The sequence below is a fragment of the Morone saxatilis genome, unplaced genomic scaffold (genome assembly GCF_004916995.1).
Source record: "Morone saxatilis isolate NCDOM2014 unplaced genomic scaffold, NCSU_SB_2.0 Contig15, whole genome shotgun sequence".
NCBI lineage: Eukaryota > Metazoa > Chordata > Actinopteri > Moronidae > Morone > Morone saxatilis.
In genome coordinates, this window is record NW_023339707.1 from 2689886 (window position 1) to 2704356 (window position 14471).

A 14471-nucleotide genomic window follows, 5' to 3' on the forward strand; every position below is an offset into this window, starting at 1 on the left:
AAATAAAACCCGTACAGCTGAGGGATTTCAGCCGGTGAGAACGCCCCTAGTGGCCACAGAGGAGGAGTTCCACAATAACACGAATCAAAAATAAATCACGCTACTTTATAAAACCATCAAACATGCATTTTCTTTTAAAAGTTTAAGTAACACTATTTTTAGTAACACAAACAAAATTGTGGAAGTACTTTTTACTAGGTGTTTTCACAGTACAAAGAAACGTTTAGTGTCATTTAATTTTACTAAAGCTAATATATTAAGAATGTTTTAACTTACAAAATTTTGTTTGTATTACTTATTTTTGTTTCAACAATGTTTTTGTTAAATTAACTGCTTTTACAGTGTAGCCTAAGCAACCAACTTTTTTATTCTACAACTTATCAAGTAAGTGGTAATTTAAAATATCTTTACTGTTGAGGAAATGCTAATTTCCCTAACTCAATGTAGTACACTTGTAGAACATAATTTAATTTGAAGTTGTCATAACTCAAAATGATCGATGCAAACTGTTAATGAGCCAAAACATTTGTTTTTAGAGAAATCAAGAACAGCTATGATTGCAATTCCTTTTTTAATACTTGAGATCAAGCAAATAAGCATAATTAATTAATAGGTAATAATGAAAAACAAATATAATATAATAGTGATAGGGTTTATAAATCCGATATGCAATAAGTAAACAGAAAAAAAATAAGTTACAATTGTTCAGGAGACAGTCTGATGGATTCATATAAGGGGAAGACTTTGTGTGTCGAATGTACCCATTAGGTGTGTAAGATTCACAACAGAACATGAGAGAGTTAATGTTACATTAAGATTAAGTTCTAATCCTTCCACCAGAGTAACTTGTCTATCTGTCAGTAGTCATTAGGGGAAGTCATAAAGCAAGTGTAGAATCAATTCTGGGTTAATAGAACGTAACATCAATTTTGGGAATAAATTGCCCTTACTGCAGGGATATATTATGTTAAATATTAAAATGGATTTCTCTTATTTTATCTGTGCTACACAATTCAAAAGGAGATAACCATGCATTTCACCAAGCAATGTTATGATGAGGGTGAAGATTTTCGTTGTAGGTGACATTTCATTATGATGCTGAAGTTCTTCTCTTAAATGCTTATTTATGCATTTTGAATCCATTATTGTTATTTTCCACCAATCTCTAGAGGGGGCTGTTATGTTTACATTTTGATAACAGCACTGACACTTTATTAAAGGTGCAGTGTGTAGGATTTAGTCGCATCTAGCGCTGTAGTTACATATGGCACCTCCCTTGCTTCACCCTCCCCTTCCAAGCTTGAAGGAGAAACTAGGATGGCCCCGAAACATACGAAAAATTAAAAACATGTAGAAACATGGCGGTTAGATATGGCATTCTCCATGGAAGTCGATCAGCGGCCTCTGTAGATAAAAATGTCTCATTCTAAGGTCACAGAAATACAATTCTTAATCTCTTGTATTCAGGTGATTATACACCAATGAAAACATACCTATGAATATTATATTATATTTTTGACAACAGATCCTCCTAAATGTTACACACTGGACTACTCTGTTGTAATTGCCTTAATTATAGAAAAACGTGTAACAACTTAGCATAGCACAGTCTCCTGCCACTTCTGGAGCACTTATGGGAGAATTAGGTGAGAAAACATGCTTTTATTTTGAAGGCAAATTAAGTTTGGTGATTTTTTTTGCATCTATGACTGACTTGACATCTGGTGGTTAGTGTGTACAGTGTGACACTGTACAAAGTGTGTGTGAGGAGTTGTTTATTCCATTGAATAACAAACTCTAATCTCACTGGTTCATTGTCACATCAGGTTCATCTTCATAAAATATTAAAAAATACAAAACCCAGCCTTCAAGAAGGAGCACAGATTATTACAGTGCACTGCCTGCAGTTGATGTGAGGCTGTTGTAGAGAACACACTGCAGTGTAGAACTAATGAAGAGAGGGCGAGCGAGGCAGGCAGGCATGGAGAGATGGGGCTAATTTAGGTGAACAGCTCTGAGTTGTAGCATCCTTCTGTCCCAGCAGACTCTCACACACTCCGCACATTTGCATCCATAGCAACACCTGCATCCTCTGTCCTGCACAAACCAAAAGCAATGAAAGCTTCTAATATCCACAGGAACAATTAGAACGTGGCAAGAAATTAAAAATGAGTAGATTATTAATGATGACTGTTTATGAGTCACATTCTAACTGAGGGAGCAGAGGAACATTCACTTTTTAGCTGTTGTTTTCTAACTTTCGTCACAGCTCATTAAATTACAGCTCAATAATTTTCGGGGGTGTTGTTATGCTGAGGTCACAAGAACAGATAATTGGCGGCAAGTGCATGTCATGGAGGGTTCACGTGGGTGTGCATGGCCTCTGGGAATGCAAGTGTGAACAGGTTCAAATTAAGACTTTTAAAGCCCTTTTTAAGACTGTTATGAATGCAATTTAAGACCCATTTTTCATTAAGTACAGAGGATATGAAGGAAACCGGTATTTGTTCGATGTTGGTTTCGTTATGTAGTTTCAATACAAATATTTCCCAAATACACATTTAAAAGCAAGACTGAAATATGCAACTTAATACAAGAAATGTTAACTTCATTTATCTAATCAATGGATTACATAATTGGAATGTAAAACCAATATATTTAAGAATTTATAAGGCCTAAACTTTAGGTTTTAAGACTCCACGGACACCCTGACTGACTGGACTTATACTGAACATCCAGTGAAGCAATCTCAGGCTTATTTGGTACAGACACAGCAGGAGGACCAACAGCAACATGTCTAATACACAAACATTACACTTATTAGTCACATGTGCAAGTATAGATGTGGGTTTTTTTGTATTTACAGTAGGTGTAGCGAAGCATTCACAGTGCATGTACTACATGTGTTACCCACTGGGGGGCCAGACTTATGCAGAGTTGGCATTAGGCATGTCTCTCAGTTTTCCAGTTATTCCCAATTTATGCAATTCCAATAGTGTTTATGGACCCCAGAAATACTGCAGTAATCCAGACACACGAGGCGAAAGTAAAATTTATACCACATGTAAAAAACTGAATGGGATTAGCATGTCTGCAAAGCAGAGACTTGTGGGTACCCATAGAACCCATTTTTATTCACACGTGGGTCAGTTCAGACCTGTGACCTGTTCACACAGGAATCTGGTATGAGCCACATTTAAAAAATAATGTGATCAGCCAAAAAGTAGCAAAAGCTTAGGACCATTCTGCAGGTATTTTCTTTTAAGTTTTTTTACATACCGCATACATATAAAATATTCTGTGTGACCCATCTGCTGCACACAGCCTGTTGGCAGTGTCCACTTGGACCTTACTTGGATGTTGAAAGTACATATAAGAACTAGTTAAGAGGACTACAAGATAAAGGAATCCTGTTTCCACTGTAGAAAATAAATCTGCATTTGCAAAATGTGGCTATTAAACAAAATGATCTGATTAGGAGATCTACTGAAGAAATATGAAATCTCTTTTCCCACCTAGAATAAAAACACAAGACGATAAGTTCTTTATACATCAACCATAAAATGGATTTATTTTACCAGAGGTCCAAACCAATTTCTGTGTCGCCCCAGGATGCATAGAAGATGTCAGTGTGTCATAGTAACTTCCACTACTACAAACCAGTGTTTACAATCTATATGTTCTTTTGTTCGACCCTTGGTTTGATAATAAAGCCATGTGTAACTGTTTCTCATGTTACACAATATCAAAATGCCACTGTCTAACTGGGACAATCCTACAATCTGTAAAGGAAAAAAAGAAGAAAAAGGAAAAACAAAAAAGGCAGTTTAAAAAAATAATTCCATCTTCACTTGAACAAAGGGACAGGTGTAGATCTGGAGGTGAATTAAGGAGCGTAAGGCTACTGGTTTAGGTTGGTTTGGAGGGGGGAAAAAACCCTCAGTGTTTTGTTACGTGATTACACTTCTCTCTCCAAAGAGAATATGTGGAGAGAAATGCAAACTCGTACAAAACCACACTATCAACATGTACTTGACCTTAATGAGACTAGTATTCCTTATGTGGTTCTGGTTTGTGCTGTTGAGACAGAAACACGCTGGGAGTCTGCTGCTGCATGAAGGGCCCAGCACCTGATAGTAAACAGAGCTTATGGGCCAAATTAAGGTTAATAGAAGAGGAAAAGTGTGGAGCAAGTTAATGGAAAAAAGAGGAAGGTTTAGTGATGGCAGAAAGCTGCACTGCTGCTGTGTTTTTGGGTTAAACCATCTACTGCAGTCAGGAACACACATCCCCATCAAAACCACAATACAGCAGCATCTGGAAGCTTTCCAACAGCTCTTAAATGAACTTGATTCCATTCTGGAAGATTTTTACTCCCCCGCCCCCCCATTACTGCCCGTCACAGACCACAGAGGGGGGAGGGAGACATGTGGGGGGGATCTGGGGAGCAGAATGTTACGTTTCACTTTAGAAAAACAAAAATCAGAAATTAGAAGTCCATACATAAGTCCGTGTTTTCTCCTCCCTCAGAAGGGGCAGCAGGTTTCACAGGGCTGCAGTTGCTCGAGCCACACCACCAGGGGAGGGAGGTAGGGGGGAGGGCGGGCGGGGGGTCTCTTCCTCTCTCTCCTCCTCCTCCTTATTAAGCCCGTGTGACGATGACGGCGTTGAGGAGGTTGGCCGCTGCAGAGTCTGGCTCTCATCTGACAGCTCCATGTTGGGGAAGGTGGTCATGAGGATGAACTCCCTGGCGGCCATGGCGGGCCGGGCCGCCACCACATACTGCCGCAGGTCAGACACCCTGAAGGGGAAAACAGCAACCGCCATGAGAGGAAGTATGGGACAAGGTGAAATGTGGTCGACATTTATGACCCAAACAACATTACCAACTTGGGGACTGATTGCTGTTGAAACACGTTTAGACTATATGCGGTGTATGTGTCTCTCTCTGTGTCTCTCTGTTTGTCTCTCTCTCTGACTCTGTGTCTCTCTCTCTCTGATTCTGTGTCTCTAGGAGTTTGTTTCATAATGTCGCCCAAAAAAACCTCAACTTATGTTTCCATTCTCGATTCCGTTTTCATAAAAGCAGGTGAGCCTTGTGTGGAGGAGGCATCAAAAGTGAAACCAACGTGGCACAACCCCACTTTAAAATACCCAAACTATTACTTTAAACCCATCTGCTCGCATTTTGCCACCCTTGACCACTGAACTGTTTTATTATTTGAGCGTCATTTAACAGAAAAAGCAGTATGTGGGACATATTTATTAAATAAAGCTTTGGTGTTCTTGAGCTGCTGGTAAAAACATAGGTTAAGAAAAGTTAAGAAGGTCAAATCTTAATACTTAGCTTTTGCAATCAAATTGTGTTTTAACATTTGAAGCACTTGGGCTCTCACCAGAAACAGAGCAACACCAGGGTTCAGTCTAAATATACAATATGTAGGTCTGCTGTCATAAATAGGTCAGTAAACAGACCTGCAGAAACTCAAGTGTAGATGTTGAACTTGTGTACATGCCAAGTTGAAAGGAGCTAATCAGTCACCTGTGGGTATGGTTGAACCTTTGGACCAGCCTGCCGCCGTCAGCCAGTCGGACCTGAATGTTAGTGACGGGCTGGGAGGGGTCGAGGGCCACAGAGGCGCTGGCTTGGGCCTCGTTGGCAGCCTGGTCCTGCTGGGAGGTGGTAGGAGTTGAAGTCAACTCTGGAGTGGCACTGGAGAGAGGAGGGGCAGGATGGAAAAGATGAGAATTTAGTTTGACTTGATACTTGTGGTCATGATATATGCATGTAATATGTTAGCTGAGACAATGTGTCAAAAATGTTCTTTTGGTAAGGTGTTACACAGGTGTTGCTTGGCATTCATTATGGGGCCAAAGAACAAGAGCAAAGCTGGTACTGACCAGTTGAATACAGTTCACCCAACGTTAAGGCCCTATTAGGGCTGTAGAGTTATCACAGTATTAATCACAATCACAATTTTGTCTTCCCACAATTAAATTAACAGGACTGTCTACAATATTCACATTTAAAATGTGTGCTTGGCTCAAAGAAAACCAAAACAACTTACACCACAGGTGCTTTGTAATTGTGAAATAATCATCATCATTTTGGCCATAATAGTGCAGCCCTAGGCCCTATCTAGAGCCAGTGTTTGTTGTGTCTGTTCTGCGCTAGAAACATGGCAGTTCAACATGGCAGACTCACTTTAAGGTAACAAAAAACACAACCAGTCTTATTTTTAGGTGATTATACACTAATAAAAACACCTTTGAATATTGTATTCCATTTCTGCTCCTAAATTGACGTTTAAATCTCAAGTTGTCTCTCTTCTTCTTCTTCTTCTTTAAGTACAGGGGGATTTTAACAGCACTTAAAATAAACCAGATTTTAAAAAGTAATGTATTTAAAATGCCATGTGTACTGTAATTCTTCACAATCACAGTTCGATGAGCAGATTTTACTTTGATTAAATATTTAATGTTTGGAATAAATACAAATTTGATGTCCAGTTTGTAACAGTAGTTTCTCCTACACGCCTGGAATGCAATTACACTAAGATGCCACTAGATCCAAACACACTGGTCCTTTAAATGTGCTTTGACAGTCACATGAGTAGAAACCAGTCATTTGTGTGTAAATACCCAGACACACAGATGATTCATTAGAACAAGTAAGACTGATTTAGAGCTTGTATTCAGCTGTCTTTGCTCGGTAACATTTTAACAAAACAGAAACTGTTCAGCCGGTCCTTCCAGAACATTTCAAAGTTTATTAATGCACATTTTTTCCTTTTGTTTCCTTGCCATACGTCACCAAACTCACTTCCATGTTTCTAGTTGTGAAGCTGCAGACACGTGTGATGCAAACGTCTCAAAACAGTGTAATTTAATTCTCATTGGAAAAAGTTGATTTTTAATGTATGATACAAAAAATTATAATAATCGCAACTATTTTTGGGCAATTTACAATTTTCATTGCAAAAAAAAATGGCAAAAACCATCACAACATGTATCACAATTTTATAGAAAAGTTGCTGTGAAATCAGGCATTTTAGGCTGCAAATGATCCCCAAAAAAACCCTGTGAAATCCAAGAGAGATTGTTCAATAAGACAACAAGACTGCGAATCAGACTCACCTTCCCAACTTCTGTCCTTCACCTCCAAAGGCCTTGAAGGCCACCTTGGGTTTGCTGAAGTCCTCGTCCCTGTGGTCCTCCATGTCTAGGTTCACCTGACCCCCTCGAGATCGCTGCCTCAACTCAAGGGGAATCTCTCTGCGGGGTGACAATTGATAATGTTACCAGCGCTCTCAATGTGTGCCCTTCAAGCAGATGACAAAGTCTATACATGTTTTCAAATAAACATTAAGGACATAATGTGTCCTCATGAACCTATGATGGACCTATGTGACTTAAAACAGGTCAAATAATCTCACCCCCTTCTGATTGCCTCAAGGAAGTTGGCATTGCCAGGATCGCTGTAAATTCTGAGCTCGCCGTTATCCAGACTAAAACCTGTCTTCCACAGCTTCAGCACCACGTGGACCTAACATACACACACACACACACACACACACACACAGAGTACTACAGAGGTGATTCTTCAATATGGATGCTACTGACCTACAATTAGTCCAGGTAATATTTAATGAACAAATCTTTTCTAGTGAGAAATAGCCACAGCCTTGCACTTCATTATTATGTAGTTTATGCAGCATATTATTAAGCTGACTAAAAAACTTAAAGAAGGAATGAGTGCCAAATCTATTGATATAGATTGTCTAGTTTAAAGCAATAGTTTGAAGCCATACATGATTGGACAACATCAATAACAGCATGATACCGTCTGATATGTCTGAATTATCACAAGGTTTCATAGTAAACAATGCTATTACTTATGTGTAAAAACACAGCTGTTTAAGTTAAATGTCCTGACTCACTGTGATGATCTCAAAGATTTAGCAGTTATTTACTGATCACTTATTCTATTAGAGCCACCCAGAGGAATGACTAGTGCTAATGATGCCAGAAACACAGCAAGAACTGCACAGCAGCAAAGCATGAGGACCCATCAGGGTCTGTACTCACATCCTGATGGCTGTTGGAGGATTGCCTCTCGCCAACCACATAAGCTGACTCTTCCTCAGGAGCTGCACCTAGCCTGTAGCCTCCCCCAAGGAAGGGCTGAGAGGGGACAATAAAATCAAAATGAGAATTTAAAAAAAGCCACAATACAGAAGGAGCTTGTAAAGGGACATTGGTCTGGTGAGTTTCACGCTACCTTGGATTTGCTAAGCTCTCCTGGCCCTTTCCCAGTCCGGTCCAGAGGCACAGCTCCATGTTCCCTGGCCCCCTTGAACAAATCCTCCACCACTTCATTGGAGCTCTTCTTCTTGGGAGGCCCAACAATCTGCTGCCCACTGCGCTCTGATCCTCCCGCAAAAAACCTGCCCATGTGTTAATAAAGATGGTATTGAATTCCTCCACAATGTGAGATAAACAGACACACAAGCCAACACACTGAGAGGCCTATAAGCTGTGTGATAGCAAGAATCAGAAGACAAAATAACCAAAAGGTCCACTTCCTGATGGTGTGGTGAATTGGACCATCATTGGACGTGTCTCACAGTACGATCCACGACAACCATTTATGATTAACAACCAAAGATTTCACTGTGTTTCTGAGACAACTGTCATCATTCAGAGGTGGCTCACGATCAGTGTAAACAAGCCTACATGCACACAGGTGCAACACATTCCAGTATCCGCAGCGGTTGACAGAGCTGATCCCGCCCGTTGCTCGATATTGCATGAGAAGCGCCGCAGTGCGTCCCAGATGCGTCTCTCCACTCTGCTCTGCGTAGAATACGTGCCTGGTCTATTTTTTACGGAAGCTGCGATTCAAGCAGCACAGAGCAGATTGCACTGGCAGGAAGTCGGACACGAAATAATATCACATTCTTGGCAGGGTGGAAAATGGCATGTTATTGGGTTATATTGGCCCTTTTAAAAAGCTTATAGTTTAGGGCTGGACAGGTGAGTCCTGAACCATCCTTTAGTTATGCTGCTATTTAGGCCTAGACTATCGCGGGATTTCCCAATGGTGCACTGAGCTCCTCTCTTCCTCTCTCTCTCTTTCTGCACTCATTCATGTCCCATTAATGCATGTTACTAACTTCACTTCTTCCCCGGAGTTCTGTGCTTTGTCGTCTCGCAGGTTCTCATGGATCCTGGTGGAGCCTTCTGCCATGGTCCTGCTGCGATTGCCATTTACCACATTACTGTTGTTGCGTATGCACCTGTCTGTCTTGTCTGTCTCTCTCTCTGTCTCTGTCTGTCTGTCTTTCTCTCTTTCTCACCCCAACTGTTGGGTTGAGAGAGGGTCTGTCCGAGGTTCTGCTGTTAAAAGGCAGTTTTTCCTTGCCCCTGTCGCCAAGTGCTTGCTCATGAGTGGTACTGTTGGTCTCTGTAAATGTTAAAAGGAGTCGGTCTAGACCTGCTCTATTTGAAAAGTGTCCATCCTGAGATAACTTCTGTTATGAATTGGCGCTATACAAATAAAATTGAATTGAATTGAATTGAATTGAATTGAATTAAAAAGGTATTTCACCAGGTACAAAAGACTTGGTGAGCTTTATCCTATAAATGAGTGAAATTACATCATTTTGGGGCAGCAAAGCAGGTAAAAACAGGTAAATATCAAAGCCAGTGTGCATTGCAAAACTGAACTGGGGTAAAAAGTAAATTATGTATGGCATTATATTTGACTCTAGATAATATAATATAGATAATAATTGTTCTTTAGTTTAACCTGCTTACTGACTGTAATACAAATGGGCTAAAAGGACATTAGCAAGCCCCCACAGTCCCCTTAACAACCAGTCCACTGCACTGCCCCAGCAGCAGAATCTGTCGATGCAGCAGAAAAGCACAACCAGCTCACAGTGAATGAAGGGGGACCAAAAATAGTTTGGTGCATTCTGGAATCGCCCCACTAGGTGTGACTTTGTGCCTTCCAAACACTGTGAGGATGTTCAGCTCAGTCAGACAGCCATGTCTACAGTCATTTAGGAGGAGGAGAGGGACCTCCAGGGGCTATTGTCACAACACACAATCAACAGAGCAGTGACTATATTTATTAACTTGTCGTTATCCCACTGAAGAGTCCAGGAGCATGACACAGTCCCTACCACACACACACACACACACACACACACACACAATCTTTTATAACTAATCTAACCTCGAGTCTCTCGGGACAGACAAATATCTACTGGATGCTGATCAAATCTATCACTGCAGAATAAAGGAAAGTGAATGCAATGTTTGCTAAAGACAGATAAGCAGACCATACTGGGGATCACACTTACCTTTGGCCTTCCTCCTCATCACTCTCCTCCTCTGCCTCATGCATCAGATCTCTGAAGGAGGTCACTCTGGGCTGAGTGCTGATGAAAAACACAAATATAGGCTTGATGCAATGGATTGCGTGTTACAATATTAAATAAATGATGAACAATTACCCTTTAAAGACATTCACGTTTACTTCATGTAATGAACGTAGTATGCGCCCAGGACTGTTTGCTAAACTGGACTGTTGGACTTTGCACCAACAAAGCAGCAGCTTATGTGTGTGCGAACAAATAAATGGCTGGTGTTAATGAAAGCAGTATTACCTTGGCCCTGCAGACCGGGACACCGAGGAGCCTCCTTCAGGCTGAGGGAGCGTCACTATGTCGTCATCAGCTCCATCCTCAAAGAAACTGGCGAGTGCAAGCTGGGAGGAGACAAAATGGGTCTAACAATGTCACAACAACATCCTGACAGACAACTTACCAAACGTGACTAATGATCTAACAATTGCTAGGGTTACTGTCGACCTTTAAAGCCGCAGTGGGTCATTTTTTATGACATTTTTTTTTGTATTTATTGAACCTTTCATTGTATCCTGACATTAGCACGAGAGACAGATAATCTAAAAATAAATAATTTAAAAAAAATAATAATAATAATAAATCAGGCTCTTCTGGCTTGTTCTAGTAATCTTAATGGCACCTGCAAGAATCCACCAGGCCTGGATGAAAACAACCAATCAGAGCCAAGACACACAATTGATTGTTGAGTCTCATTCAAAAACAGACCCTGGGAATGAGACTCAACAATGAAGCATCTTCTAGCAACCTACCCAAAGTGTCTTTATACATTTCTCGGCTCTGATTGGTTGTTTTCGTTCAGGCCCTGGAGCCATTAGGAGCACTAGGAAGAGTCAGAGGCTCCTTATTGTTTTACAGATGATCTGTCTCATGTTCTACTGTCAGGATACAGTGAACGCTTCAGACAATATGACAAAAAGTTATTTTTATAAAAGTTACCTACTGCAGCTTTAAATCAGTAGCTCATGTAAAAGTCAACTAGCTTCCATCTATGTACCACAGCAGATCTTAACAGAGGCCCAGCTATTAAATCACATTTGTCTTTCTCTTTTGTAACATGCAGGCGGTATCAGTCCGTTTCATTTTCTCTATGTGCTAGACTCCACCATTAAAGAGGGGTTAAAAGTTCCTGTTCATTGTCTTACTTAACGATAATACTTGAACAGCTGACACTGCAGCAGTACAAGCTAACCCGTGTTTATTGCTAGATTAAACATGAACCTAGCTTTGCGCTAACGCTAGCTAGCACGGCTCAATGGACTGACTGCAGACAAGGTGTTAGCTAAAACTTCATGGCAACCGGTTTTGTAATGAAACAACAGGGAAGGACCTTGTTGAAACAGTGACGGTGTCCGTCAACTAAGTGTACAGCAGCCTTGTTGTTGGCGACAGAAAGCGGTCGGGCCATTGTCAAAGGGTGACTTGCACAAATTGCCGGCAACACAGGCTAACGTTAGCCCGGCGAGCTATCCGTCTGACACATGTCATGTCACCGCTGTTTCTTTGGATTCCCCTTCCTACACTTCACCGCAACTCAGTGGAAATATCACACAGAGACCCACCTGCAAATTCCAGCCGGCGGACTCCAGGAAAAACCGGGCCCTCTCCTCATCCACATCAGTAACAGCGACGAACTCCCTCACAGACTCCTCTTGGCTCGCCATTTTGATTTGCTCCTTCAGCGACTCGTCCGCCTCCACCTGGGGAAACAAGCAACAGCTGATGGTTCCTATGTCGTTTCTACCACGGAGCATGAAAAATGACACTTAGACAAACATATTAAAATGAAATAAGTTGGATAACATGTGGTTTAAATCACGCTTGTAATTGTTTTTAATTAATATGCGGGAATACTCCATGGTCTCTTTTTGATAATCAGGATTTGCTGCACTGCTGACATTGATTTGACCACTAGGTGGCAGTGCATCCCCAGGTTACACAAAAGTACATTACCTCAGAAGCATTGTCTGGTTAGAACAAAGGTCTTGACCCAGGGATCATAGAGGAAAACGTTCCAGTGTGCCTGGGTGCATATGGCTGCTTTTCTGTATGTCCAGGTTTTATGAAAGAGATGGTGAAGGGCCAGTAGTTTATAGCTTTTTTTTTTATTACAACCTCATTATGTAACAAATGATTACACTAGTGTAGGCTTTATACTTGCTTAAGCAATGTACAGTTGATATGGCTAATATTATTGATAGTGAAGAATGCTGCTAATCCACAAATATATTCACTTTGTTATTATATTTATTCTCATCATCAGCTCTTCGGCCTGCTCTTTCTAATGCATCTGTAGTCTGACAGCGCTTCAAGACATTCTTAAAGATTCCCTCCAGACGCATATTAAGACATATGCAAATAGTCTGCTTGGAACAATCTGTTTCTGATATGTGTTTAATGTTTTTCCACAAATAAAGAATAATTAAACATTAAAACACATAAAAATCCTTAAAAAGACATCTACTCCTACCTTATTATAAATTCCAGAATATGAATATGCAAATTTTCTGACACAAGATGTCTCCTTCTTCACTGTAGTCCATTCTCAGTGTATGTGCACTGGAGGCTTTAAGTTTCTACATTGTGTACACACTTTGTAATATAATTTGCATACTGGAGCTTCTAATAAAGGAATCAGATCTTAATCTGCATTTTATCACACTTGTCAGCTCCTATCTCTAGTTAATCTTCACTACTGTGAAACCTCTGACAAAGCTGTTCCAGTAAACATGTTCCTCTTCCACTATGATAAGCAGATGGAGAGAATATTGCCATGGGAGTTACCTTTGTACCCCCGCTAAGGTGTCTGATGGCAGTCTGGTCAGATGGCACGAAGTAATAAGTACTAGACAGATTGGGAGCATCTTAATTGTTTCTGGGGGGAAAGGGTTGATGGGGTTTTTGTGTGTAAGCTGTTGGTTGTTTGATCTTCAAGGCTAATTAATCCGGAGCAAAGTGAGAAAAGCATGTTGTCACCTCACCTCGTGAAGCACAACCCCCATCTCCTCTCAGATGCACACAAAGAACAAGAGAAAAACAGAAATATACAGTGCATTACGCCGAGGAGGTTTAAGTGGCAGTGATTACATATTGTTTCCCCCTTTGGATGTTTTTAGCTTCAGGGTCTATGTGATGAGGCAACAACACCCAGATACAGGGCAAGATACAGAAAGAGGTGAAGACAGGGAAAAGAGGAGAAAGATGTTTAAACATAGAGACTGACACATTAAGAACAATAAAAGTGAAATAGGTATTGTGCACTAACTGTGTACCTGAAGCCTGCCACACACCAATACTGTAAGTTAGGAGAAAAGACCAAACATAACAGTACCAGTGAGAGTCAGCCATAACCTGAGTGACGGGTTGACAGCATGTCGCCCCAGGAAACCCTGAAGGCATGTGTGTGTTGATGTATGTGTACATATGTACTTAGTCTTCCCATGTCATTTGAGGCTGGTGTTGTTGTAGTGTAATGTTACCACCAGTGTATAGTTAATAAAGGTTAGAAGCAGACAGTGGACACTGACTGTCTGAGGCCCCCGAGACGTCAAAAAAACAGACAGAAAGTGAATTAAAGTGTGATTAAATATAATCACCAGAGATGAGCTAATAGAAAAAGATATTTTTGGATGACTGTTAGGAACAGGCTTGTTGCATAAACATAAAGCTATACTTTAAAAAGGAATAGGACGTTTTGGGAAATATGTTTTTTCTCCCTTTTAGATGAGATTATTAACACCACCATCATGTCAATTAACTTAGCTTAGCATGAAAACTGAAAGCAAAGAGCGCTGCCTTGCTTTATCCAGAGCTCAAAAGTACACATACCAGCACGTTCAAATCTAAATATTGCAGATTGTGGTTCAGCTGGCAGTTATGTGCTGGAACAATTTCTTATTAACCATTGTAGTAACTTGTCTAATACCAACCGCTGAATCTAAATGCTCAGCCGTTGCCATGGTTGTAACTTGCTTTAGCTATTATTATTCAAGCTACCTATATGGGGTCATCCCTATGTTCCCTGGGTCCTATGTTCCC

At 40.7% G+C, this 14471-nt stretch overlaps 1 protein-coding gene across 1 annotated transcript; it reads right to left on the reverse strand.

Moving 5' to 3' along the window:
• Window positions 1-4642: 4642 nt before the first annotated feature.
• On the reverse strand, window positions 4643-12152 carry nsfl1c (NSFL1 (p97) cofactor (p47)). Its single transcript, XM_035657501.1, is given in 10 exon segments — window positions 4643-4683; window positions 4686-4801; window positions 5543-5713; window positions 7138-7275; window positions 7437-7546; window positions 8089-8184; window positions 8282-8447; window positions 10371-10448; window positions 10677-10777; window positions 11996-12152. Coding segments are annotated over 10 exon segments (1119 nt in total). The 5' UTR covers window positions 12098-12152.
• Window positions 12153-14471: the final 2319 nt, after the last annotated feature.